Source organism: Abrus precatorius, unplaced genomic scaffold (genome assembly GCF_003935025.1).
Source record: "Abrus precatorius isolate BTA unplaced genomic scaffold, Abrus_2018 Scaffold2, whole genome shotgun sequence".
Lineage (NCBI taxonomy): Eukaryota > Viridiplantae > Streptophyta > Magnoliopsida > Fabales > Fabaceae > Abrus > Abrus precatorius.
In genome coordinates, this window is record NW_020874362.1 from 2,951,468 (window position 1) to 2,978,005 (window position 26,538).

Genomic DNA, 26,538 nt, shown 5'->3' on the forward strand with positions numbered 1-26,538 from the left:
AATTAGAATAAAAATGTAGAACGAAAGAAAATAAACAGAAGGAAGAAAAAGGAGAAAAAAATATTAAATAATAGATAAAAGAAGAAACATATAATATTAAATAATTTTTACATATTAATATGATGATAAATGGATAAATTTCTTATTTCAACAGTTATTTCTTGTTTGCCTTTCTTATTTTTTCTCTACCTAAGGAGACTTTTTTTTCCAAGTTTGACTTGACTTTTTACTTTCCTTCATTACCTCGTCTTTCTATCTTGGCAAAGGCTCAATATAATTACAAAATTACAGAAGAACAACACAGTTTATGTCATCGGGGAAGGGGGATGGGGCAAAGCCAAGGAAGCCATCACAATCGCAGCAAAACTCAAAGTGGGCACAACACAAAAGCCCTATAATGTCTTCAGATTTGGTGCACTATTTGTTACCCTGTAATCTCTTGTATATTTTCTTTACAAAATTGTCTCTTTACAACAATTCCGTAGGGGAAACAAATGTTATAGCAAGAATTAGTATCCGTCCATCTCCATCTTTGAGATTCAACCAAATGGAGAAGGAACTGGTCCTGCAAGAGCATCTGATCTCTTGATGCTTCCCATTCCACAGACGATGCATCCAGGTGCAGTCACGGCAGAAAATTTGGCTCCACAGAGATCGCAGACATCATATCCAATGGTTGACAGCCTGCTTAAGGTTGCAGCACAGAATTGTGAGGGATCTTCCAAAGGATCAATGGACTTGTTAGTCAAACCCCTCTGCACACACAGGTCAATCAGGCTCCTAAATTCCTCCTGCTTGCCCGGAGGTGCTTTAGATAATAGTAGTTCTAGCATTTGCTTCGAATATGCATAATTTTGGACATCCATGTTTCTTTTGATGGCAGTTCGAATGCAATTTATTCTGTGCTTAGCCAGAAGAGGCAATGAACCAAGATGACGTGAAAGTCTTGCCATCTCATCTTTTGCACTGATCGCACTTGGACCATGGACTTTTTGCAAACGTCCAATTTCCTGCAATAATGAAGGAAATGAAGATTTTCAAACTCAAGTGAAAACAAGTTTGGAGGTTCGTGTCTAAACAGAACAAGGCATATACAAACAATAGTTTCAGCTCAATTTATAGTGTAGACAATGGTTTATTTTCTGCTTGCAGCTTAGATCCCCCCAAGTATCCAGTCTCAACAAACAGAAACTTGTCATTTGTGATGTTAACTGAAATGAAATAAAAATAGGAGCCTAGGTCTCATTTTAATAAGGAAAGAACATTTCACATACATTAAGATAAACGAGAGTAGCAGAGATCACTAGTTTTCCTGTTTCTATAGAGCTTTCTATCTCATGAATCAGATGACATCTCTTACCATCCAACAAATTTTGACAACGCACAAGACATCTTATTCTGTGATACAGCTAGCTAATGACCAGAAATAAAAACTCATGTAGCTAATTTAATTTTTCTGGAGATACGTTCATTCTACCTATGTTGTTTAAAAGAGAAAATTGGTAATAGTACCCGAAGAAGAGTGACTGCAATCTTGTATTGAGCACAGATTGTTGCTTGAGCTTTTATATCAATTCCACGAGATTGTTCCTTAGCTAATGCAAGAAAAGCTTCATCAAAGCAAGACAATGCATCTGAAAGATTATTTAGCTCAAGGTGAGCAAGTCCAGTCTTGAAACATACAGATGCAGCAGCTCCACGTGGAACCTGTTATAAGAAGATCCATGAGATGGGATTGAAAACTGTGAAGAAAGATACATGTCCATGTCCAGCAAACTCAGAAAAAAGCTAACTTCTTTGCAGTGTCATTATCAAAAGAAATAATCCTAACTTTTTCACAAGTACACTTGGCTAAATCAAGATCTTTTATTAAGGAGATTTCCCTAATTTCTTCACAAGCATCCACAAAATTATGACAGGAAAAATGAACAGGGATTACTCATTTGTTATATTTAGTGTCAGTTCAATCCAGAACAACTAATTCTTGCATTCCTTCCCATATTCTTCCCTAACACCCATAGAAAACAATAGAAAAATATGTGAACGATATATAGAACCTCAAAACATATATTAGCACCATGTGTGTGTACACGTATTTATTTATTTATACCTGTCCAGGATGCACAGAAATTTGTGGAGAACCGGTTTGTGGAAGCTTCCCTGAATCGATAGAATCTGGTACACCAAGTACACTGAGATCAAGAGGCTGGCTAGAAATTTGAGCCTGAGCAGCAGGTAACTGAGATTGGGGCATGACCACAGCCTGAGCTGAGGATTGTGGTGGGACACCACCATCAGGAAGTCCAATGGACTCAATTGGAACAACAGGTTGTTGAATGGTTTGAGGGGGAATACCACCTTGAAGACCAACATCACCTTGAGAAGCACTAACCTGACTAGGATTTGTCTGACTAATTTCAACCCCAGGAGTGTATTTGGAGAGAAAAGTTCCGGCAGGAGGCAATGATGCAGCCACTTGAAGGGATGGAATTGTATTCTGAAAGAAATCCTCTGGAATAGGAGCTGCTTTAAATCCCCCACCTACAACCCCAGCAGTTGCGTGCAAAATGGGTTCTGGTTGAGTCAATGCATCTGTACCAAAAAGGTCACCAGGAGTTGAAACAGTAGCAGCTGTTCCTGTAGTTGCTTGTGGCATGGGCAAACTCTGGCCAAGATCCTGGTTTCCACTGGTTAACGACCTGGTCCTCATTGGTGGAGGTAACCCTTCACCAAGTTTAAACTGTCTAGTAGCTTCTTTAATCTTATTCACATCCACAGTAGAAGAAGCAACTGGCTTGTCCCGTATTTTTATGTGTAGTTTTTTGACTTTGGATACTCCTTCTTCATCACTACTGCTGCCATCATCAGCAGCTCCATACATGGATTTTTTAAATTCTTCTTCTGCTTTAGCCTGTTCATCGGCAGAGGAAATGGAAGGCTGTTTATTAAGGCTTTCCAGACCCATCAATGAATCACCTCTGGGATTACCCACATTTGACTGATTAGTTATGGATTTAATTGAAGACACGTCGAGACCGTTTACTTTATTATCATTACCAGTAGGCATGTAGGCCTTAACCAAGCTATCTTCCCTCACCTCTACAATATTGCCCCTTCCTTTGATTGAACCTAAATACACACCAATATGATCTACAATAATGGATGGAATTGTACCCTCATCAGTCTTCATGTATGGTGTCACCTCTGCAGCAAGCTCCCACTGAGGTATATCCTTCACAGCAATAGGGGTTTTAATTTCCCAGTTTCCACCACCCCATTCAGGTCCTTTTGGAACCATACTCTCAGCAGCAAAGTTGGCAAATATACCTTGTGTCCATCCAGTAGATCGAACTCGTAATATTCTATCACAATATCGCCTCATTTCTGAGTCAAGACCTTCCTCTTCCAACTTCTGAGCAAGACGCCGCATGGCGCTGGGATTAAGGTGACATATAAAAAGATCAAGCATACTTTCGTAGTCCGCTATAACTTCAAATGTTTCTTTTGCACTATCAAATTGACCAAACCTGCAAGTGACCTTCAATTATAAAAGCAACTACAAACTAGTAGATTATGCGATTCAAATAACTACAGTACCAGCCACATGCCAAAGCATCAATTGTTGGAGATCCAAGGCCCAACAGTCACACATACATGTCATAAATCAGAGTCATACATAAGAAGCTAGAAAGCAATGTAATAAAATAATACCAATTGTTACTGACAAAAGCATTATTCACATATAAACCCACAAATAGCCAGTCAAAACTAATTTGTAGAAATATGCAAGGGGCAGGGTGCAATCAATCACAAAATGGAAAAAAAAATGTAGCTAGATATGAAAAGAAAAAGGGTAATATCATTTATCATATCATACACAAATTCTTTCCTTTTCCATGATGCTACTCATCTACAGCACATGGACAGGTTGAATCAGTTGAGATAGAGAAAAAATGGAAGCATATGTTGAAAATCATGTGTCACAACTCACAACCATAATACAGACTATTTATATGAACACAATAAATACAATTTACAAAGATGCAACTTTCCTAATTATAACCAACTTACACATTTTATTTACTTGGGCCTGGGACCTTTATCCTGGTTCTATCATCATGGATATTGTTGCCAATGTTAACAATATCATCCGCATACAAAATCAAATAGATACAGTCCCAGTGAGTGTGCTACTATAAGAGAGGTCAACTTCACTCCAAACCACATTAAAAATTGTTGAGAATATATCATAAGGATTACAAATTATTGTAAATATTTATTGTCATTATCTTAATAATTATTTGTTAATATCTCTGATTATTAGAAGATATTCTGGGATATTCTGCTATGTAAATATTAGGATTAGACCCCTATATATACATGTAAAAATTGTAATGCATTGAAATTTTAAGGAAAACATCCTCAAAGTGACTGTTTGAGGCCATAGAGAATTGTGAAGATGACAGCCAAAGCCAAAAGGCTTCCTCAAGCAACAAACCTTGCACCATGTTGTTGAAGTGAATATAAGGAACTTGTTGAAGTTATTGGGTTTAAGGTATTGAAGGAGGAAAAGAACAAAATAAAGGCAGACTATTATAAACTTGAAATTGATTTGATATGAAGTTTTAGATGCGTTAGAAAACACAAAACATTAATTCCTATTTATATTTGTATTTGACTCTTAATCCTAGCCAAATGAGGAAACAAATCATGAAATATAAGAAAATATGAAAACTAATCCAAAGAGATAATCTACTATATTCTAAATTACTCTTAAGATATAACCAACATATTATTAGATAGTTTTCATAAATTCTAAAATCCCCCTAAAGTTTAAACTAAAAAACCTTTAAACTTGATACAAATAAACCCTTTCAAAAGAAAATAAAAATAAAATAAGGGCTTCAAAAACATGGCTGGAAAGGCAACTCAGGGATGCTAGAGATGTTGGAGAGACAAGCATTGCCAGAAACACAACACAACAAAATGGCTGAAACAATGGAATGTTGCATGACCATAGAGGCATTGACTGACATAATGATCATTTGCAAAAATATCATGGCAAGCAAATATACACAGTAAGAAATACAACTCCCTCTAAGTTATGAACAATATCTGGAAGCTTCAAACGACAAGTTAGGAAACTAAAAAGAAAAAAATTAGAAATTAAAACTATGGTTGATATGCATCACAAACACAGAATTTCACTGTTCGTATGACTCATCAACAAGATAAGGGAAATCACCATTGATATAATTTACAATGGAAAGTTTGTATGAATCAAAGTCAATACAAAACTATCATTCATGGAAAAGTCAATGAAATGATGGTTAGTGAATGGAAAGAAAACAGCCTGACAGACACTGGATCGATTTATATGGAGACGAGACCTGGACAAAACACTGGAACTGATATGCAGAAAAGCGCAGGTGAATGAGAGAGAGGAATGCCGAGGAAAACATGTAAGAGGGAAAATTAGTTTGATGGAACAAAATGACCATGGAAACAAGGTGGAGCTTTGGGTTTTAGGGAAATTGGCAGTGAATAGTGACAAGGCAGGTCATGGAGGATGGCATGCTTTGATACCACATTGAAATTGTATGGTTTTTTAGGGAATGCAGGAGTAGGAGAAAATAGAGGCTGAATATTCCAACATTAAAATTGACTTAGTATGATATAATGAGTTACAAAAGACAAAACCTAATCACTGTTCATATTTGTACTCATTTCTTAACCCCAGTTAAATAAGAAAGTAAATCATAAAATATAAGAAAATATGGAAACCAATCCTTAGAGATTATAAGAAAGGAAATATGAAAACTATCCTGAAAGATAATCTAAGAAATTGTAAATTACTTTATGATATAATCATGAAAATATGAAACATTATAAGATATTTTTCATATATTCTAACAAAAGGAAAACCTAAACATATTAACAAAGATTAAAATCCTCAAGAAAGAAATACTTTAAGCAAATTAAAAATAAATGGAACATGAATCCCAGTTCAACAATTCGTATAAGTACAATGGTAAAAGCATATTCCCAATCAAATTTCCCAGTTTGCCTACCTGATACAGGCATAACCCAACTGCCTGAACCGATGAAATAAATGAGATGTGGGAGGACATCTTGGATAATCTCTGGAACGCAGAAATTCATCTCTCAAAATAGACAAAGCAGTGGAAAAACGAAGAGCTTTCACAGCATAAACACCCCGCATCACCTAAGATCAAATTATTCACATGCACAGAAGATCAGATAAACCAAAACTAAAATGCTAAGACAAAGAATTATATCTCTTACTTGGGTGAACTGTGGGCCTGATTGTGATAAGGACACTGCTAAATCTCCACACACAGGAGATCCTCTAGCAAGAATGTCCAGAGACCTTGGTGTTATGCGCAAGCTGTCAAACCTTCAATCAGATAAAAATTTAAAATGTCAATGCTACCAGCTTTAATATAAATTGATTAAAAATATGAAAAGTGTTCTTTAAGTCCAAAACCTAGCTGTTACACCCAACAGGTGCAATTCAATGTGTACATTAGATGTTTGATTAAAGTTAAAAATCATTTCACAATATGGGGTAATATTTGTTGGAGTTTTAGCAGCAAAAACCACAACGTGGGTATTCAGTTTTTAATATTACTCAGGTTGTGAGTTGTGACTCCAGGCCACAACTTAGGGAGCCGCTTCCCTTTGTTCCAATCAGGTCAACCCTAATTCTTAGTATCTATCATAATGGTGTGAATTAATCATCCTTATTTTTCTTCTTGTTTTGTGAAGGCATAGTGGAATGATAATTGGTAACCATTGGTCCACCTATGAATGATGAGTGGACAGCTATATTGTGCAATAAACAACAATGAAACCATTCCAATACATTGAAATGTAGAAGGAACAAATTAAAATAATTGTGAAAAAGCCATGAGGGGCAAAATTGTGTAGCACATAGTAATTATTAAGAAACTTGGACCTAACTTACTCCTAAAAGCTAGCTCATAAGAGAACTACCCTAACCCTCCTAACCCTTAGTAGGCAAACTAAATCACTTGACTGTCACAAGGCCGGATATTGTTTTTCCAGTGGGTGTTATTAGCCAGTTTATGTCATCTCCGACGGATATTCATTAGGAAGCACTAATGCGCATTATGAAGTATTTGAAGTGAAAGCACCAGGAAAAAGAATTGTGTACAAAGATCATGGACATGCCCTGATAGAGGCGTTTTCTAATGCTGATTGGGCGGGATATATGGACAGAAAATCTACTACCGGATACTGTGTGTTCTTAGGAGGTAATTTAATTTCGTGAAAAAGTAAGATACAGAACGTTGTATCGAGATTGAGTATAGAATTAGAATACAGAACAATGGCTCAAACTACTTGTGAGTTAATGTGGTTGATAGCACTAAGCCTATGCAACTTTGGTTTGATAACTAGGTAGTGATACACATTGCCTTAAATCTAGTTTTTCATGAACGAGCGAAATATATTGTGATAGACTATCACTATATTCGACAAAAAGTTCAGCAAAAGCTTATATCCATCTCTCATGTTAGGACAGACGATAATGTGTTTACAAAGGCTTTAAATAGGATACATAACAATTATATTTGTAACAAGCTAGACATGATTAATATCTATGCTCCAGCTTGAAGAGAAGTGTTATGAATAGCTATAATAGATGTATTAGGATTAAGGTTTATGTTAGTATTATAGTAACGGGCTTGGCCCAGTAAAGTTACATACGTATCCTTATAAATATAAGGGTCTCTACACATTGTAGAGCATCCAATTTCAGCATACTAATCTCTCTCTCTCTCTCTATGCTCTCTCTCTCTTAATTATACAATATGCAATGTAAATAAAGGTGTTTTAGCCAATGAAGATTATGTGTAGATTGCCTTGTGGATGGCACATTACATCTGCCTCCTTCGAGACATTCTGTGTATTGGTTATTTGCATAATAACTTAAGATTACATAGAGAGATATGTAACAAGGAAGAATATAATTTAGGCTTTGTTTGAGAGTTTGGAAGAGAAGAAAGGGAAAGGGTTTGAAAAAAGGAGGGGGGGAAGGAAAGGGAGGGTGAAGGTTAGACCCCTCCTTTGTTTGAATGTTTAATATTGAGAAAGGAGGATGATGGGAGGTTTAATTATATAAATGATATTATTGTATTTTATATATTTTATTTATATTTTTTTATTTTTTATTTGTTCAAAAAATAAAAAAATAAATATTTTTCTTCTTCTAAAAATTAATACTTTTAAAATTAATATTTTTATTTTTTATAAATTTTTTAAAAAAATTCTCGAAAAACTAACATTTTTTTAAAAAACAAATTAGAATCCTTGTTGTGAAAGAATACGAGAAATAGTGGAAAAGAAAAAAATCCCAGAATGGAAAAACTGAAAACTAGCGTTCGGAGGATTTTGGAAGGTTTAGAAAAACCTTCAAACCCTTCCCCTCCTATTTAAGTAACTCTCAAACAAGGGTTAAACCCTCCCCTCCCCTCCCCTCAATCATGATTTTCATGTCATAATATTTAAAAAGAAATGGATTGTACCAAAGCCATGAGGGATGACTTTTAGTCATGACTTCTATTAAGAAAATTGGACCTAACTAACTCCTAAAAGCTAGATCTTAAGAAGAGAACTACTCAAGTCCTTATAAGGAGTATTTTGGCTTTATCCCTAACCACTGTGGGACATCTTAACAACTTCAACAAAATATTTAAAAATTACAAGTACCAAGTCGTACTGTAAAGCCATGACTTGCACTTAACTATTTATTTTATACCATCTTGGTAATAATCTTTTAACTTTCAGCAAATCGGAAGTATGATCAGATTCCATCAGTTAGGTAAAAATCCCAAAATATTTCAGTTATATAAACATAAGTTGAATTTTTCTTAGATATTATAATTCAAAGGTAGAAAAGGAAACCTTGATGTTATTTGGTATAATGTTTCTGACAGGTCAAGCTTCTGCTCAAAACTTAGCTGCATTGTGGCAAATCCAATAAGAATTGGTTCAAGAAGGCCAACAAGACAGCTTTTGATCTCCACCCCCTTCTTCTGTCTGGGATTTATTTCTGTTGGGCTAGCAAGCAACAATCGATCATTCAAAGCACCAACCAATACTGCAAAAGAAATTCGCATTAAACATGTCAGTAGGACAGTTCCAAAAAAAGTACAGTAGATGGAAAAATAGAATGCATCTACAATGGATGGTTTAAAATGTTATGACATCCCAGTTGCAGCAAGAAAATTACCTGCATAAGGCATACTGATCGAGAGGACAGGCCTTACTTTTCCATCCCAACCAAGTATACTGATTGCAGTAGCAGTAGAAAAAAGAAGGGCTGGCCCAACCCACATGAGAGATCTAAAGTGAGAATGAGTTATGATTTACAAAAAGAGAATATATGTGACCGAAGAATTTAAACACTGTATGGTTGGAGGGAAATGGAAGGGATGAAAGGAATTTTGATAGAAAACATTTGTTTGATTCAGAACTTTGCAGGGGAGATAAGGGAAAATGAGGGGCCAAAGAACCCTCCCCTCCAATATTAGAAAGATTTTATTTTCCGTCCCATTCCCTCCTTAGAACCAATCAGTCCATTAGCTAACAAACGGTTTCTTGATTTCACAGAGAAACAAATTCAAAGGATATTGAAGGAAGTCCCTTGTCAAAATTGGCAGAAGTGCCTGCAAGTATATCAAGGGCTGCTGAAACGATAAGGACTCTCTGTGTTGTTAAAATTCCAGCAACATAGCCCCTAAGAGTTTCTTGCCAGTGCACCTGTCAAATTGGAAGAAATATGGATTAGTTGCCAAGAAGAACCATAGTGCAAGCTTATTTGATAATATTCCCATAAACAAGGAGCCCAATAATCAATGAATTTTACCCATTGAAAGGAAGAATGAAAATGAAGGACCAAAAAGTTCATTTTGAGAGGGTGAGGAAGGATAGAAAAGGCTGAGTTATAACAACCCATAATACAAAGAAACAAACTCTAAATATGTTAAATCCTTGTTGTCCCCATTCTTAAAAATTAAAATTAAAAGAGAGGCAACTTTAAGCATGAGGTAGGGTAGGCCAGTGGGTTGTCCATGATTTAATCCAAAAAGACTTCTTTATATAACAGGTGGTATTAACTATCAAACAATTTATGTGCATTTACCCAATAGCTTGAGCTTTTTGTATGGTTGGCTCATCACAACAAGAAGCCAATCAGTGATAATTTGAGGGTTAAGCTGACGAAAGTAAGTCAAAAGGTTTTAAACTTTTATAAGCAAATGTAACCCTACTACTGATAAAGAGAACAGGGAAGTAATTTTTCATCATTATTCGTCCCAGAAGTTCCTAACATATTATATAACACAGATATATTTTCTAAATAAAACTATTTTTTCTTTTGATGATACATTGGAGATGCAAAACAGAAGGGGAATAGGTGGCTTACAGATGATCATACCATGGACATCATTACACATCTTATAGACTCTACCTAGTGCCAGGTGAAGCTAAAAGCTCATTCATTATAAATTTTATGGTTATATAAATGTAAAAATTTCTTTTACATGAAATTATACACACACAACCACCCACCCAATTTTTATATATACGAAGAATTAAGAAAGAAGGGAGATACAAATATAAAAGAATAAGATATCCTCAAAAATCAAATCCAAGAAAAAAGGAAAAAATAGCATAAAAATTAATAGCAGGAAATATGTAACATTGCACACCAATGTCTGAAGATCTACCACAGACACAGCCCTAGAAAGTCCTTTAGCATCACACCACATAGAAGCTAAGTGCACTGCTCTGTCCCAAACAAACTCCAAAGGCATCAATCAACCACAGAAAATTTGTGCATATCTTTCCAACCAAATATCCCAAACAACATATTGAGCTCAATGCAAAAAGCCTTTTAGCATCTTAATTGGTGCCAAAACATCTAAAATTAACAGACAAGGACTTTTGGAGATCATTGGGGCAAACCCAATCTTCACCAACAGCACCAAGCAAAGTATTGTGGTTTTACTATCCATTTTCCTCTTTTTTCCTTTACTCTTATCTTCCAATTATTTCGCTTAACTGCAGAGATGCATGTTCATGCAATTTTCTAGTATAATTACAAAGCACACATCTAAATGATACCTGAAGTACAATCTCATTTCTTTTCAACTTAATTGACTTTTTCCCCTCACTGTTGGTAGATATATAATGGCCATTGGCAGTTGAAGTTGATAGGCGGTACCCTTGTATGAGCTTTACCAGTCCAATTTGGTTCCCATAAGAAGCAAACATCAAAGTTGAATCTACAATCAGAGAAACCATTTTCAATACTTTATGCTACAGATAAGCTAATGCTAATCATTAGGAAAAGGGGCAAGTGTGTGTGTTGATGGATTGATAAATATAAATATATATGCATAAATAAATCAAGCACCTAATGGTGTAGAAAAAATACGATCAACTTCATTTTCAAACATAAATGGTGTTGGGCCGCGTATTGAACTGACACTAGGCTCAGCAGGATGGTTTTCTTCAAAAACATTATCATTGTCCTTAGATTCTTGAGAGGCCCCTCCTGGCAGAGTATACACAGCCAATCCTGTTTTGTCATCCTCAAGTATTGCAAACTGATTTTCATTGGGACCAATAAATGCTGCATCTCGACCTACAAGACGTTTAGTTAAATTACACATAGTGCATGACAAAACCCTACCAGAGAGAGAAAAATAAGCTTCAGAAAGACATACCTTTTACTGTGCTGCTTTTACTGTTTGCTGTCTGTGCATCAGTATTTTCCCAATACAGCACAACTTCATTTGTAGCACCACTAAATTCATAAACTACAAGAAATAATCGCTGCTTTTTACTGTGTATCAAGTATTTTGCTCGGTACTCCACATTTCCAGGAATCTTTAGAAAAATAAAAAAATAACATTAGAAGGTTGAATTTGCTATATTGGCACAACTTCCACTTACTGTATACAAGTACCTTCAACATACCAATATTATGTAAATGAAAGTCTCAATAAAAATCACAAATACAGCAGGATATTTGTCAAAATTACTGCTCTCTCTACATTACCGAATTATATAGCTTCCTGTAGATACTGTCAGATCCAGATGAAAGATTATGTGCCATAAGGTTCAGTCCATCCATGTAGAATGCCCTGACATGGTAATGAAGAACTCGGTTTGCTTTATTAAAGAAATTCAGCTCCAAATGAAATGGCTGGCAGTGGATAAGTGATGTCAGTTGTTTGAACAGAAAATAAATGACTCAACAAATTGTCACATGGACCATACCTCGCAAACTGGAAAATCCTTCAGATGATGCTTGGTATCTAGAACAGTGATGAGCGGCAACCGTGATATAGGAGAAATTTTTGCATGGCCTTCCATAAAATGCTACAAAAATCATGCAAAGGTACCATTTAGAAAGAATTGATAAGAGACAAAAGTGAAGACCTCTCACTTCTTTGTCTCCTAATGTGTAGTGTGCTGTTCTGTTTAGAAACTGGCAATAATCTTTTCTTGCATTGTTTTTGGGATTTTCAATGAAAATTGGATCATCTCTATAAGGACTCATTTTAGTTTCGCCTAGTTCAATTTAGAGGTTTTGGCTTTTGTAAAGAACCTAAAATTCTGCAGCAGGGCTCTGTCTTTGCTGTTCTCTGGTGTCTATGGCTGAAAAGGAATACAAGAGTTTTCAGGACACTTTGTCATCTCTAGATAACACTTACATGACTCAAACTCAGTTTGTAGATGTTTCTTTTGTTATTTTCTTGAGAATATGTTTTATCCTCCATTTTGGTACTTTTTTTCCTTCTTTAATGGAACATCTTTTTCTATCAAAAGAAATTATAAGAACATGCAAAGGCTAGAATGCTAAACTAGCTTCTAGGGTATAAAATTTTTCAAAAACTTTCTAAGGAGATTGAATGAGGTGTAGTAAGGTGATTTGAGTAACCACTCTGTCTTGTTTCTGACATTCAATCTTACATCAGCATATGATGAGTTCCATATGCAACAATAAACTCCTATATAGTAACAAAGAAATAAATAAATAAATAAATAAAATAAGAAAGAAACATACACTGTAAAGAAAAGCCTTTCTTGCAATATCTGATATTGTAAGATGACCGTGGCTGCAAGAGATAGTGCAGATGTTAACAATGACATAAGATAATTGCTAAATGCACAAATTGCATCAACAGAACAACAAAATAATGGATAAAATAATCAAGCACGATTTACAAAGGAATCTGACCAGTGTAAAATCTCAAACTACTAACGTAAAACTTAATCTCAACAATGTTTTTTTTTCCACATATGACATATCTAAATCTGGTGTCTAGTGATTATCTACTAATGGATTCTTGGACCATACAAATTGATTGGAGCAGAAAACTCATTTCACCATGTGATCTCTAAAGTAGTTTGAACAGTAAAAAAAATGGAACAAAATGGAATAGAATGGAATAAGACATTGTTCTGTGTACAATGTTTGGTAACTATAAAATGAAACTGGACCCTGTGTCCTGTTTTGTGTTTGGTGTGGCTTATAAAATAGAACAAAACATTGCTTTTAACATGTATATCCGCATCTTATTTAATGTTTGGTTGAGTATTTGACAATTGTCATTTTATAATAATCATCATGCAATACTTTTAAAAATTTATGTACAAATATAATGATAACTTTTCCATATAAGTATATCTCTTGGCATTGTCCATGCTGAGAGAGAGTCTTTGATAAAAACCTTGGGAGAAGGGAGAACCACAATACAAAAGCTAGCTATTGTAGTTGAAGAGCACAAGGCCTTATAAACCCCAAATCAGAATCCTATACTTCCAATGTGGGACTCAGGTCTCATACCTTGCAATTGGACCCTAACATCTCACAATCCTACACAGCCCCAGCACTCCCAATGGCTGGCTGCGCACTAGCCCCTTTGACTAGTCCCAGTCGAACACTGAGATGCTAGTGCCACCAGCCGCACTGCTCATTTGCAGCTGAGAGACATGGTGAAAGACTATAATACCAATTGATAAGAAACTTGGGAGAACCACACCACAAAAGCTAGCTATTATAGTTGGAGAGTCCAAGGCCTTAAAACCCCACATCAGAATCTCATACTTCCAATGTGAGACTCAAATCTCATACCTTGCAATTGAATCCTAAAAGTATTCCATTATCAACAATTACAACGAGGCTTAACTTCAAACATCCAATTGCATAGGTTGACTCTGCTAAGCCCTTATATCCTGTTCCTCCAAATGATTCTGTCCAATTCATTTATTTGTTTTATAATTGGATTCCCCATTGCCATCAATATAGATTTAATTCTTCATTGATGGTACGTTTTGTGTAGTTACATGGTAGAGCAATTATACATCAATTATGTAATTGTGTAATTAAGCACTTATGGAACTGTTATTGGTGCAGCAGCAATTATTTATTTGTAATAGGGAAGTTATGTAACAGTTATTTATTTGTACGATGTGTAGTTATAGGAATGTGAATGGGTAGTTTCTGCTGTAGAATCTTTCTGTTTAGTAGGGCTGAGAACTCTTTCTCAGAGGAGAGGCTTGGCTCTAAGGTGGGTAGTAAAACTTATCTACCAGATTTGTGTTTCTGAACTCTGTAAAATTTAATAAAGTTTCAGTTTAAAATCCTATCACATTTCAATCCCCAATTAACACCACTACCAACTGAAAAGTTCTCTGGGAGAACCACACCACAAAAGCAATTTATTGTAGTTGGAGAGCCCAAGCCTAATAAACCCCATATTACAATCCTATACTTCCAATGTGAGACTAAAGTCTGATCTTGCAATTGGATCCTAACAGTTAAAAACCTTCGGAAAAGGTTTTATGAAACCTGCAGAAAAAGTCACTAAACTTTTTGATCTCCCATACTTCCAATGTGAGACAAAAATCTCATACCTTGCAATTGGATCCTCACAGTATAAAAAAACCTAAAGAAAAGGTTTTATGGAACCTACAGAAAAACAGTCACTACACTTTTCAATCTGGAGCTACTAAATGACAAATCAATGACATAGTTGGAATGACACAGACCCCCTTCAGAGTCAAGCACCACCCAGAATGTTACTACGGTCCTCATATCCAGGCTAATGTACTGCACCTGAGACTTTTATTAAATTATAGCAACTAAACCCAATATGCAGGTATAATGCACAAATTTAGATACAAGGCAGCACTAACCAATCAAGACCAAAATCTCAGTACAAGAATTGTAGGAGATTCAGGCTTGATTGGTTTGAGAAAATGTTTAGCATTTTCATTCCTATTTTCACTAATAATAACAAAAATGTAACTTGTTTTCACTTATTTCCTGTTTTCGAACAAGAAATGGTGAAAACAAATTGGACTTTGAAAACAAGAAAGTGAAAACAAAGTGATATTTTTTATATTATTAGTAAAAACAAGAAATGAAACCAAAAGAAATTGCAAACCAAACAGAAAAAGGGGTTTCTAACCATCATGGTTCCCATTAAAAGGCTAGTAACATTTGTTCCTCTAAGTAACAGCAAATACTTACTCACCCTTTCAAATGATGCTCTTGTAGTTGAGCTTGAAGCTGATGGTCCGCTAACACTCCTGATGAACCCAAGGCTGAAAGTTTTTCCTTTAAAACAGACGCTGCATAACACCTCTACCATCAGCATGTCTGATTAAAGAGATGGGTGGAAACAAAAAATATATATATGCAAATACAACGCGAAAGACGCGTGTAAAAGGAATAGTGTAAGATACAATGTACAACAATGCATAAAACAAATGAATATATTACTAAAACATTAATACAATCCAAATAATTGGATCTGTCACTATTTGAAGGTACCATCATCCATTACATGTTCCATTACTATTCTTGTCAAATATATGTTATTATAATAATAGAAAAATTTATCTTTATAATTATGTTAATTAGGTAACTGAATATTCTATAACTGTTATTATTATCAATATAAATATATGTTCTGCTGTGCAGTTTATACGCACAGATTCATCCACATGTTCTCTCACTTTTCTGTCTTTCAACACAATATCTAGAGATGAACTGTAATCTGTACATCCCCAATGGGCCCACTCTCATTGGTCATTTTTTTTTAACCAAAAACCAACTTCATCTCTAGTTTCCAATCTTCTCTGCTACCTTCCACTGCCAGTGCACTATTTTGGTAACTTTTCCAGCCAACAACCACACGATTTGTGAGCCATTATGGCCACCAAAATCCTCAAATTTCTACAAAATATCTTGAAGGTAGAGAAAATAATTGTTGAGGATATTTCTTAGATTTTTTTTGCCACCATAATCCTCAAATTTTACCCTATCTTAGTTTTTTTTCCTTTTATTCCTGGTATAGTTCTTGAGGATTTCTTATTTTGCATTTGTACCCCTCTTTTCTATCTTAAAAAATGAATTATTTGTTTATTAAAAAAAAAAAAAAAAAAAAACTAGACTCCTAATCTAAAGTAACTATATTAAGGGAACAAACAATTAAAGATGAGATAAAATTCCCAAGAATAAGATAAGGTCCCTACAAGATAAGAATCCTAAAAATTAGGTAACATAATTATCCTCAAAATAATAAAAATGGTCCTAATCTATTTTGCATCATTCTATCCTTCTAAAATATTTTGAAGATATTCTAAAACATTGTAGTGGAAAATCACCAATTATAGACAATCATGGAACATTAAGCAAGATAGCTACAAAAAGAGTTGTTAAAAAGAGTAATGTTTTCCACATTGGACAGTGCAGAGAAGTAAATCAATCACTTGCAACATGACAACAAACATAAAAGCTTAAAAGATCTTTTATAATACTCAAGCTTTTGTGTGATTGATGGAAGTATAGAAGCCAACATAAATACAGACACAAAAGATGAAAAATTTCATTTATTTAGATAGCAAATATCCTAAAATAATAAGTATGTGCTTGGATTAGCCTATTCTGGGACCAAAATTGATTTTTTGGGCAGCATGCTGAGAGAGCTCTTGCACAAGAAAAACAAAAAGATTATTTCTCCAATGCTGTTATCAAGCATGATATAAGGGCTCTTTAACCTTGACTCAATGCAAAATGAAAACGATCACCTGAAGATCCCCGTGCACTTTGTAAAACTGCAAAAAGTTGCTTTCTCCCTTCTCTACTATATGAGGCCTTATTTTTTGAAGTGCTTGGACCTATCACGTTCTGTTAAAATGAACACCAATTTATCTTTCCATATTCGTTGACAAGCTAGGTATAAACAATATAAGGTAGCACATAACTGCAAACACTAGTGCTGCTAAATTAGATTTTGGATGAAACTCTAAAGCTTTGATTCGTGGCAATGGATAAACTGCTTCTCCACCCTGTTGAGAAAGGATGCGAGGGATATCAATTGATTCAATTGCTGCATCATAATGAGATACATATTAGCCAAACACTTATGAAAAGAAATAGTACAAGAGTGAAGCACAAAAAAATGTAAGGACTTTTCTTCTCTCTCTCTCTCTTTCTCTCTTAACCACAACTAAGGAGGAAAAGTAGTAGCAAAAATATTCTTCAATATAATGAATGTAAGCTATCAAAATTCAAAACCAGATAAAATTAGAAAGAGTCAATATTGCTAACCTGCAGGCTCAAAAAAATTAGCCTGTGTAGGAGGTCTATTAGGATTGACTGTAACGTGTGTTTCCCAAACATGAAGATTTCCGTCCTTAGATAGAGTTACAAGTAAACGCAACATGGGGAGCCAAGCAACTGATGTTATTGGTTGTGAGCCCACTTGTTTTCTGAAATTTCATTAACAACAAAATGATCAGATCTGACCAAAATAAGAAGGCCTAAAGCCAAATATTAATGAATGACTGCAATAACACATAAAACAATAGGTGACATACTAGGTCATCGTCAAAGAATAAGAAAAACTATATCATAAATAAATTACACTCACATTCCAATCATACTAGGTCTCTCCGCTGAGACATCCCATGCCAGAAGTGCACCTCGTCGATCCCCAACAAAAATCCATTCCAGAGTAGGATGAAATGCAAATGCACCAGCACCAACAAGCTTTATGGTGTTGTCAACTGAATAGGAAACATAATACAAATATAAAGAATACTACAAATAGGACTTATAAGAGAAATAAAGCCGATCAATCAGAAACAATCTTACGTTGTAAGGTGTAATGAACAGCATAGGTATGAATATTATATGCTCGAATCAAACCTTCTGCATAAGCAACGTACTGGGATGGAGAAACAACGAAGTCAAATTCAAGAAAGACAGGGCTCAAATATATCATTAACAACAGAGACTCAACCATAGACATGCCTTACAGCAGAAACAGGCATCCCATGAACTTAATGGAAAATGTAATCACAAAAAGTAGTACACTGAAAACATTACCAGTACAGGGAGGCGAGGATGACAAGCAAGATTGACAATAGGCTTCTTCAAGTCTGTCTTGATTTTTGTGGGTGTTCTACCACCTTCAACAGTCCCAACAACTTCATTTATGCAAAAACAGACAAAGAACAGAAATCGTCACTGTTAGTAATCAAACTACTACAAACACATTTATCTACATACATGATATGCCAGATCCAACCTGTAACACTCATTCGTTTATGAAACCCAAAAAACACAACCGGTTGTAGTGGGGTCAAAGCCATATGAACTTCTGTGTCAGAAGAAATTTGCTCTGTCTTCTTCTCTGGTGAATGCAATACAAATGTTTGCTCTAAGTCAAAATCACAAGACCGTATTGTACAATCCTACAGATGTAAAAGGAAAAGGTATAATAAGAATAACAAAACTACCCAATCACAATATATAAACTAATATAGAATACAATAGAAGGGAATTACTTCATTAAATGGACACAGCAACTGAATACTTCTACTTAAGTAACAGAAAATGAATAAATACAACCAAATTAAATTGACAAATGAAAAAAATAGTAATCAAAATAAATAAACAAAACAAAAGTTCAACAGAACAAGAGAATCTGTGTCAGTCCACCTTTGCATTATGAACAGTATTACATGAATCATTATACAATTCATGCAATTCAATACGATATTGGGCAGCAGTGATACAAATCATGCCGTGTTGTGTTCCCTGATCACACCATAACTGTGCATATTGAACATGAATCAGACAAATCACACCATGAATTGCAGTTCTATAACTGCATCATGCAATTCTGTCCAAACCAGGTCAGGTCATGTGCAACCCAATTTAAGAAACCCTAAATTTAAAAAAAAAAATGTTGAAAACAGAGGGAACTAGCCGTTTATTTCCCTCTTAGCATAATTTGTTTTCTCTTCTCTAGTCTCTACATCCTCCAACAGTACATGCGCTGTCTCCTTGCTTCTGCTCCAGCACACTATTTTAATGCTGCTGCTTCTCTGACTCCCACTATTGGTGCAGTTCAGAGGTCCATTGCTTCTGCTGACTCCAAATGCTAATAAATATGTTTTGATATGTTTCTTACAGTTAAAATGCTCCTAAATTTGTGTTCTTTAGTTATGTTATTGATCATGAATATGTCTTTGTTAGCCATATATGCCATTTTTTATTATTGTTCATGATCCTCACAATTTACAATACATTTTTTTATTTGTAATTTGGAAAGTAGCCTCTCCAATTCACGTTATGATAACCATGCATCTTCATAGCTAAAAGAACAAATTATATCAGAATCAAAAAACAAATATAAGCATTTTTCCAACATAGCTTCTTAATTTTAATTTTTTTCTGGACTTAATTAAGTAAAACACTTCAATAAGATCCTGTCAGGAATTTATTTGCATATTAGTACTCTAGCCAAAACTACGGAAAACATCTCCCAAACATTTGTGTTTATAAAGTAGAGGTGGCAAAACAAGCTACCTATTCAGATTCAAGTTGGTCCAGTTTGGGTTGGGTAAAAAAGACTGTCCTTGTTTATTGCATTCCACATTAATTTAATTCTCAAATTTACTGTTCTCTCGAAGAGGAATGCTAGCAACACACTCCTAACTATTGACTATAATTTATTAAAAATTACAAAAGTATGAGAGAAACATATTAATTTAGAAGTGAAAAAGAGTGGGACCCAAACAATTTTTGTAGTTTTCAATAAATTTTAGCCAATAGTTAAGAGTGTATTGCTAACATTCCTCTTCTCAATTTTTTTCTCATTCACAAACTTCATCATGGTATCAAATCCATAGGGTGAATGGTCTAAGTTCACCTCCCCAGTCAGTTTGAACTGACTTAAGAGGAGAGCCAAATTGCAATTCTTCCATTTCTTTAAATTCTTTGAATTTTAAAGGGGGAATGTTAGAGTTATGCTGTAAACTTGTAACTAGCCTACAGTTAGATTTAGTTTGGTCTCTATCATGTTTTTAAAAAACCCGAATGGACCGGACGGGTCAACAGGAAACTGGTCAGGTCACTGGTCCGGAATACCCAAAAAACTGGTGGAGCAAACAACCGGTCAAATTGGTTAAGAACCAGTCAAAACTGGCTATCAACCAGTACCAAAAACCAGTTCGAACTGATCTTTTCCAAAACAATATTTTATACATTTTCTTCAATTTGTTCCTTTAATAATACTAAAATATTTTTAAAATAAATAAAATCTCATATATAAGATGTATATATGAATTTCTATTTTTTAATTATTTGTTATGAATTTTTTTCTAATAAAACATACAATATAATCCTTTATATTAAATTCAATTTTTGCTTTTTTTTTTAATTTTACACTAAATTTTTTATTGAATTTATTGTATATTATTAAAATTTATTATTTAATTATCACCAATTCGACCATGGTTGAATTATTAAACCTTGAAACAGTGCCTTCACTGTTCCAATCACTGCTCCGGTTTTAAAAACATTGGTCTTTATGTTTAGTTAGCTAGTTATCAACACTCAACAGATGTCACATGACAGTTGCATTGCTGTACCGCTTAACCAAATATTGGTTCTCTTGTATTCTGCTAATTGCATTTTGATATAATTCTATTTTCAAATTTACTTTTGCTCAAATTCTCTCTCATTCACAAACTTCATCCGTCCTATTTGGGCCTTAAAATAAAAGTTCAAGCCTGATCTAAACCTGTAATTTACACTTAAATGGGTCTGGCCTGAATTCAATTAAGGAAAAGTCTGGATGAGTCAGACCCAAAAAGCCCAGAATTAATTTCAGCTTAAAATTTAAAGGCTAAGCCCAGTCAAACTGGCAAAGCTTAAATGAGTAACTCAGTCAAACTGGCCCATTTTGCCAGCTCTAGCATCAACATCAAGAGAGAGAAAACTAGGTTTCTGAAGAAAACCAGAATCTTTTGCAATATCCTTCAATGAGAAAACATGTCAAGGCTTTCCATCAAAAATATTTTGAGATACAGCAAAAGGATTATTTTGGGGAGGGGGGATAAGGGCAAATGAAAAGTTCAGGTATGGTCAACCTGGAGGATTGCAATCACAGTATGCCCACTTGTAGGACTGTAAGACATTCGAACAACAGGTGCACCAATGTCAAGAGCGGAAATCTTGCTTCCTGTTAGTGCATCAAATTCTGCATACATTGAAACAAACCAACAACAAACAATTGAGCCAAAATCAAGTCAACACTCAAACAAATGCATCCTGCAAAACTGACTAAGTCCACTCAAGATAGAAATTTACAAGATTTCTAAATGTGGTAAACCACTTTATATATATAAGACAATAGATCAATTAGAGTCCCCATCCAAATTTAAAACCATAAAAAAAAAAAAAGACAACAGATACATTACTCAAGCCATAGTTTTTAACAGTAGTTGACAATACCAGAGTTATTCATAACCTATAAAGCTATTAACAGTAGTCTAGTCTCTGGCAGTGCTGCTGGACTCAATCTATTTGCCTTCTAATCTGGATAAGAGGATTTGGTCTCTAGACACTTTAGGTTTATTTTCTCACAAATCCTATTTTCAGTTTATCACTTCTCTAACAGCAAGCTTGCTTCCCTCTGAATAAGTTCTTTTGGAAATCCTGTGCTCCCTCCAGGTCAAATCATTTGTTTGGACTGCCGTTCTTGATAGGATTAAAACAAATGATTTACTTCAGAATTTATAATCAAAGATCCCCAGCTTCTTTATCTCTGATTGTTGTGTAATGTGCAATTCAAGTTCTAAAACTAGTTCTAATTTGTTCCTGCATTCTTTGGAAACTTCATTTCTCTAGAATAATTTGGTTTGGTGTTTTCTTTTCTTTTTTTCTGTAATATATTTCCTTGAGGAAAGCTGCAGGATGAGGTAAAATGTGCTGAAAAAGTCATGGAGCCAAGTAAATTGCACTGGAAAAATTCATAGAGCCCTTTTTTTTTTTCACAATCAAGGGTGGCCCAGCGTTGAATACATGACTAGCCTTGATACCATTTTGAATTTGAGCTTTAGTCCAAAAGCTAGCTCACCTTAACCTTTATAAGAGTCTAATTTGGACATGCTGTAGTCGACATGGGATCTCAACATTAATAAATTCTATGTTTATAAAAAAAAAAATGATTATGACATGGCATAGACATATCAGTCCATATAAAATTTGACAAAAAAAAAATAGAGGTTCAGTATATTTCACAGTTCTAACTAGTATAAACAATTTTTATAACAAAAAAAAAAAAACAATTCAGGTGCTTTTGTCCTTCCACTTAATAATTTTTTTATGTACATCATCCTATAGAAGTTTGGAAAAGTTTGGGAAAACAAGGATATGAGTGGTTCACTACGCTCTTTAATGAGATTTTGAGATCTAAAAATATGTCAAATGAATGGAGGAAGAACAATTTGATTCTTATATATACAAGAACAAGGGTGATATCCAAAATTGTACAAACTATAGAAAGATTAAATTTATGAGTCACACTATAAAGTTGTGGGAAAAGGTGATTAGACATAGGCTACGGGAAGAAACTAAGATTGCAAAAAATCAATTTGGTTTTATGCCAAAAAGGTCTACAACAAAAGCTCTATATCTTTTACAAAAGATGATAGAAAAGTATTGTTAAAAACTACAAAGAAAAGGACTTACATATGATTTTTATTAACTTAGAAAAGACATATGATCAGGTAGCAAGAAAAGTGCTATGGAAGGATTTAGAAAAGATAGGGGTTCATGTAGCATATATTTGGGGTATACAAGACATTATGAGAGGGTAACTACATGTGTGAAAACTTCTAGAGGCATATCTAAGGACTTTCCAATAGGAATAGATTTAAATTAAGATTTTACTTTGAACCCTTACTTGTTTAATCTAATCTTAGATGTACTTACAAGTGACATACAAAAGTAAGATAGATTATATGCATTATAAGTTTAGCAAAAAAAAGTAAGATGAGGATCATGCATTGGGAATTAAAATTAGAAATGATTTTATATCACAAGTTTCCAAATTTAAGTACTTGAGATCGATTATACAGAATGATGGAGAACTTAAAAAAGATGTTACTTAAAATACAAGCTTCATGGTTAAAGTAGAGAAAGGCATCAAGAGTTATCTGTGACTGTAAATTACCTATTAAGCTAAAAGAAAAGTTTTACCGTACTGCAATACAATTAGCTACCTTATATGTAGTGAATGTTGGGCCTTAAAGGAACACCACGAGAAGAAAGTGGAGGTGACAAAGTGAGAATACTAAGGTAGATGATTAGACACACGAAAAAAGATAGGATATAAAATAATAATATATGGGAGAATATTGAAGAACTGAAAATTGTCTAAAGTGGTTTGGTCACATGCAGAAAAAACCATTAGAGGCACTAGAAAAAAGAATGGATTGCATAACTTTTAGTCAGGTAAAAAAAGGTTAAGAGAGACTCAAAAGAACCTTAAATGAAGTTATTAAAAGAGATATTTTAATTAATCAGATTTCTGAAAATTTAGTATTTTACCGAGCTCAATGGCATCATGTAATCTATGTAACAGTGTAACCAACCTCACATAGTGGGATAAGACTTAGTTATTGTTGTTGTTGGCTAGTAGTTCTACTAATATAGGTAGTTTGGGAACTTCTTTTTGGACAATGTTAATAGAATTGATGCTCTATGTTGTTCCAGAAGGCTTACAAAAGAGCAGGTATCAGCACACATGACATATACCAAGATATTGTAAATCTTAGAGCTTATATTATATGTAATATATGTTATGTGTGTACGTCTCTGAGCATCTCCTTCATAGTTAGCAACTAGTTGATTGTAAATATACATATCAAACTCCCAAGTTAATCACCAACAGCTCACATGTCATGGATCAAATCAACACACAAATTTGCATGCCATCAGAAAAAAGGCTTCAAGTGTAAGTTAAGCAACAATTAACAAGCATAGCAAAACTAATTCTACTTTTCATTTTCCTTTTGTCAATTACAAGAACCGAATTGCAAAGTAGCACAGAAGTACAGTAAATCATTCGATGTTACGAAACACAGTGAGGTTAGTTTGCGGAATCGAAAGCTGAGAGAGAGAGAGAGGTGGCTCACCGACGATGTAAGTTCCGATGGCGACTGCTACAAGTGCTTGATGAGGATGGAAGGAAGCAGCGTGAGGCTGCAAAGGCCTAACGCCACGCCCTACGTGGCGCAGATCGAGGTGCTGCAGCGTCGTCCACTCCATGAAATCGCGTTTCTCGAACTCAACCTCAACGCATTCAGATCTTGTTCGCAGTTTGAGTGCTACGAAAATGAACTGTGCTATTTAGTGCTGCTATTGCCGATGTGTTATGGACTGCGTTGATTCCAAAGAGAGAGGGATTGCAAGATCGCGGAATTGAAGGAATGACTTGTTACTTTGGTCAGAAACTGAGAGATCAAGACCAAAGAAAGAGGGAGGACGAGTGTTATTTTGTTTTTCTTTTGGGGTCAAGTGAATTTCTTTACTGGGCCTGACTCTTGTGTAGAAGGCCCAATAGAATATAATTCGGTCAATTTGAAATGGCCCCATTTTGACAACAAAAAAAAAGGGGCTCACGATAGCTGAGGATGTTAAATGACTAATTGGTTCAGCTATCTATCTATACATCAAAGCTGAGGATGTTAAATGACTAATTAGTTCAGCTATCTATCTATACATCAAAGCTAAACTAACTAGTTAAGGTATACATACAAATTAACTAATTATTTTAGCTTATATAAAATATTTTGATAAAAAAAGGTTATTAAAATCTTGCAATTACGATTTGTATCAGCTTATTTACTGTTTGTACCTTGTTTTTTTATTATTTTCAAATTTTATTTTTAAAAAATATATTTAAAAAATAAATTAAAAAAACAAAGCAAAATAGTGTAACTACCAAAATTAAGTAGTTTAAAAAGTAATATTCTAAAAGCTTATACAAATAAACACCAATGCAATACGTTACAAAAAAATTACAAAATATGCCGGTTTATTTTTTTATTAAATTAATTTATTTTAAAATATAATTTAAATATAAAAAGTATATAAATATAATAAAAAATTATTTGTTAAAATAAATTATTATTTAAAATTATTTAAAATATATATAATTTAGTATTTTTTTAGTATAAAACAAAATAGCATATAAATATTTTATTTTTGAATATAAAAATAAAATTTATATTGTTTTATAATATCATAAATCATTTATTATTATAAAATTTTAAATAAATAACTATAACAATAAAATATTTAATATAATGAACTTTTTAATATAAATTATAAAAATTAAATAAAAAGTCTTATAAATTTTTATTTATATATTTATTTATATTTTTTGAATTAAATTTATATGATAAACTATATATTTATAATTATAATTTAAAATTATTAATTAAATTTTACAATATAATTATTAAAACATGATATCATATTTTTTAAACATAACTTATCAAACTAATATATATAAAAATAAAATATTTATTCAATTAGTATATAAAATTTTAAAAATTTGCTTTGAATATCAATATATACAAAACTATAAATTAATATTTAAAAAATTAAATTAAATTTTTTATATATAAATAAAATTATCATACAAAATTATTGTAAATAAAAATTTATAATAATATAATATATATATATATATATTGAATTTAAAAGTTTATTTTTTGATTAAAAAAATAGAATTGAGTTTTTTTAAATAATTAAATTATTTTATATTTTTTGATAACTTAATAGAATTAATATTAATTGACATTATAAATAAATTCATTTTATTTAATCATTAATTAAATATAATAAAATTATATTATTTGGATCATAAAATTAAAATAATAAATTTATTAATTTTTCTTATATAATTATTTTTTAATTTTTGAAAATAATTAATATGGTTTATTCATTATTTATTATTTTAATTAATAATTAATAAAAATAAATGTATCTATAAACTAATTTAATGATGAACTAATATTTTAAAAATTTTATTAAAAAATAAATATTAATTTAAATAAAATTCAAAATGCTATATAAAAGAAAATATATAGATTGAACTAAAA

The 26,538-nt window shown here is 33.4% G+C and overlaps 1 protein-coding gene across 2 annotated transcripts; it reads right to left on the bottom strand.

Annotated features, from left to right (window-relative positions):
- LOC113857521 lies at window positions 1-24,896 on the bottom strand. 2 transcript variants are annotated; one of them, XM_027489506.1, is made up of 24 exons: window positions 24,565-24,896; window positions 21,514-21,623; window positions 18,663-18,828; window positions 18,461-18,561; window positions 18,227-18,299; window positions 18,003-18,138; window positions 17,681-17,841; window positions 17,335-17,459; window positions 17,158-17,257; window positions 15,600-15,696; window positions 13,124-13,175; window positions 12,334-12,435; window positions 12,113-12,259; window positions 11,778-11,940; window positions 11,465-11,695; window positions 11,173-11,333; window positions 9,679-9,807; window positions 9,278-9,395; window positions 8,950-9,145; window positions 6,307-6,418; window positions 6,072-6,226; window positions 2,111-3,527; window positions 1,513-1,707; window positions 1-1,010 (listed from the first exon to the last, which is right to left on the bottom strand). In XM_027489506.1, exons 1-24 carry the CDS (start codon window positions 24,695-24,697, stop codon window positions 540-542), a joined length of 4,851 nt encoding a protein of 1,616 aa, XP_027345307.1. In that variant the 5' UTR covers window positions 24,698-24,896; the 3' UTR covers window positions 1-539. The 2 variants fall into 2 exon arrangements, with proteins under 2 accessions (XP_027345307.1, XP_027345308.1); XM_027489507.1 differs by lacking the exon at window positions 24,565-24,896 and having other exon boundaries at window positions 18,663-18,767; window positions 21,514-21,592.
- Window positions 24,897-26,538: the final 1,642 nt, after the last annotated feature.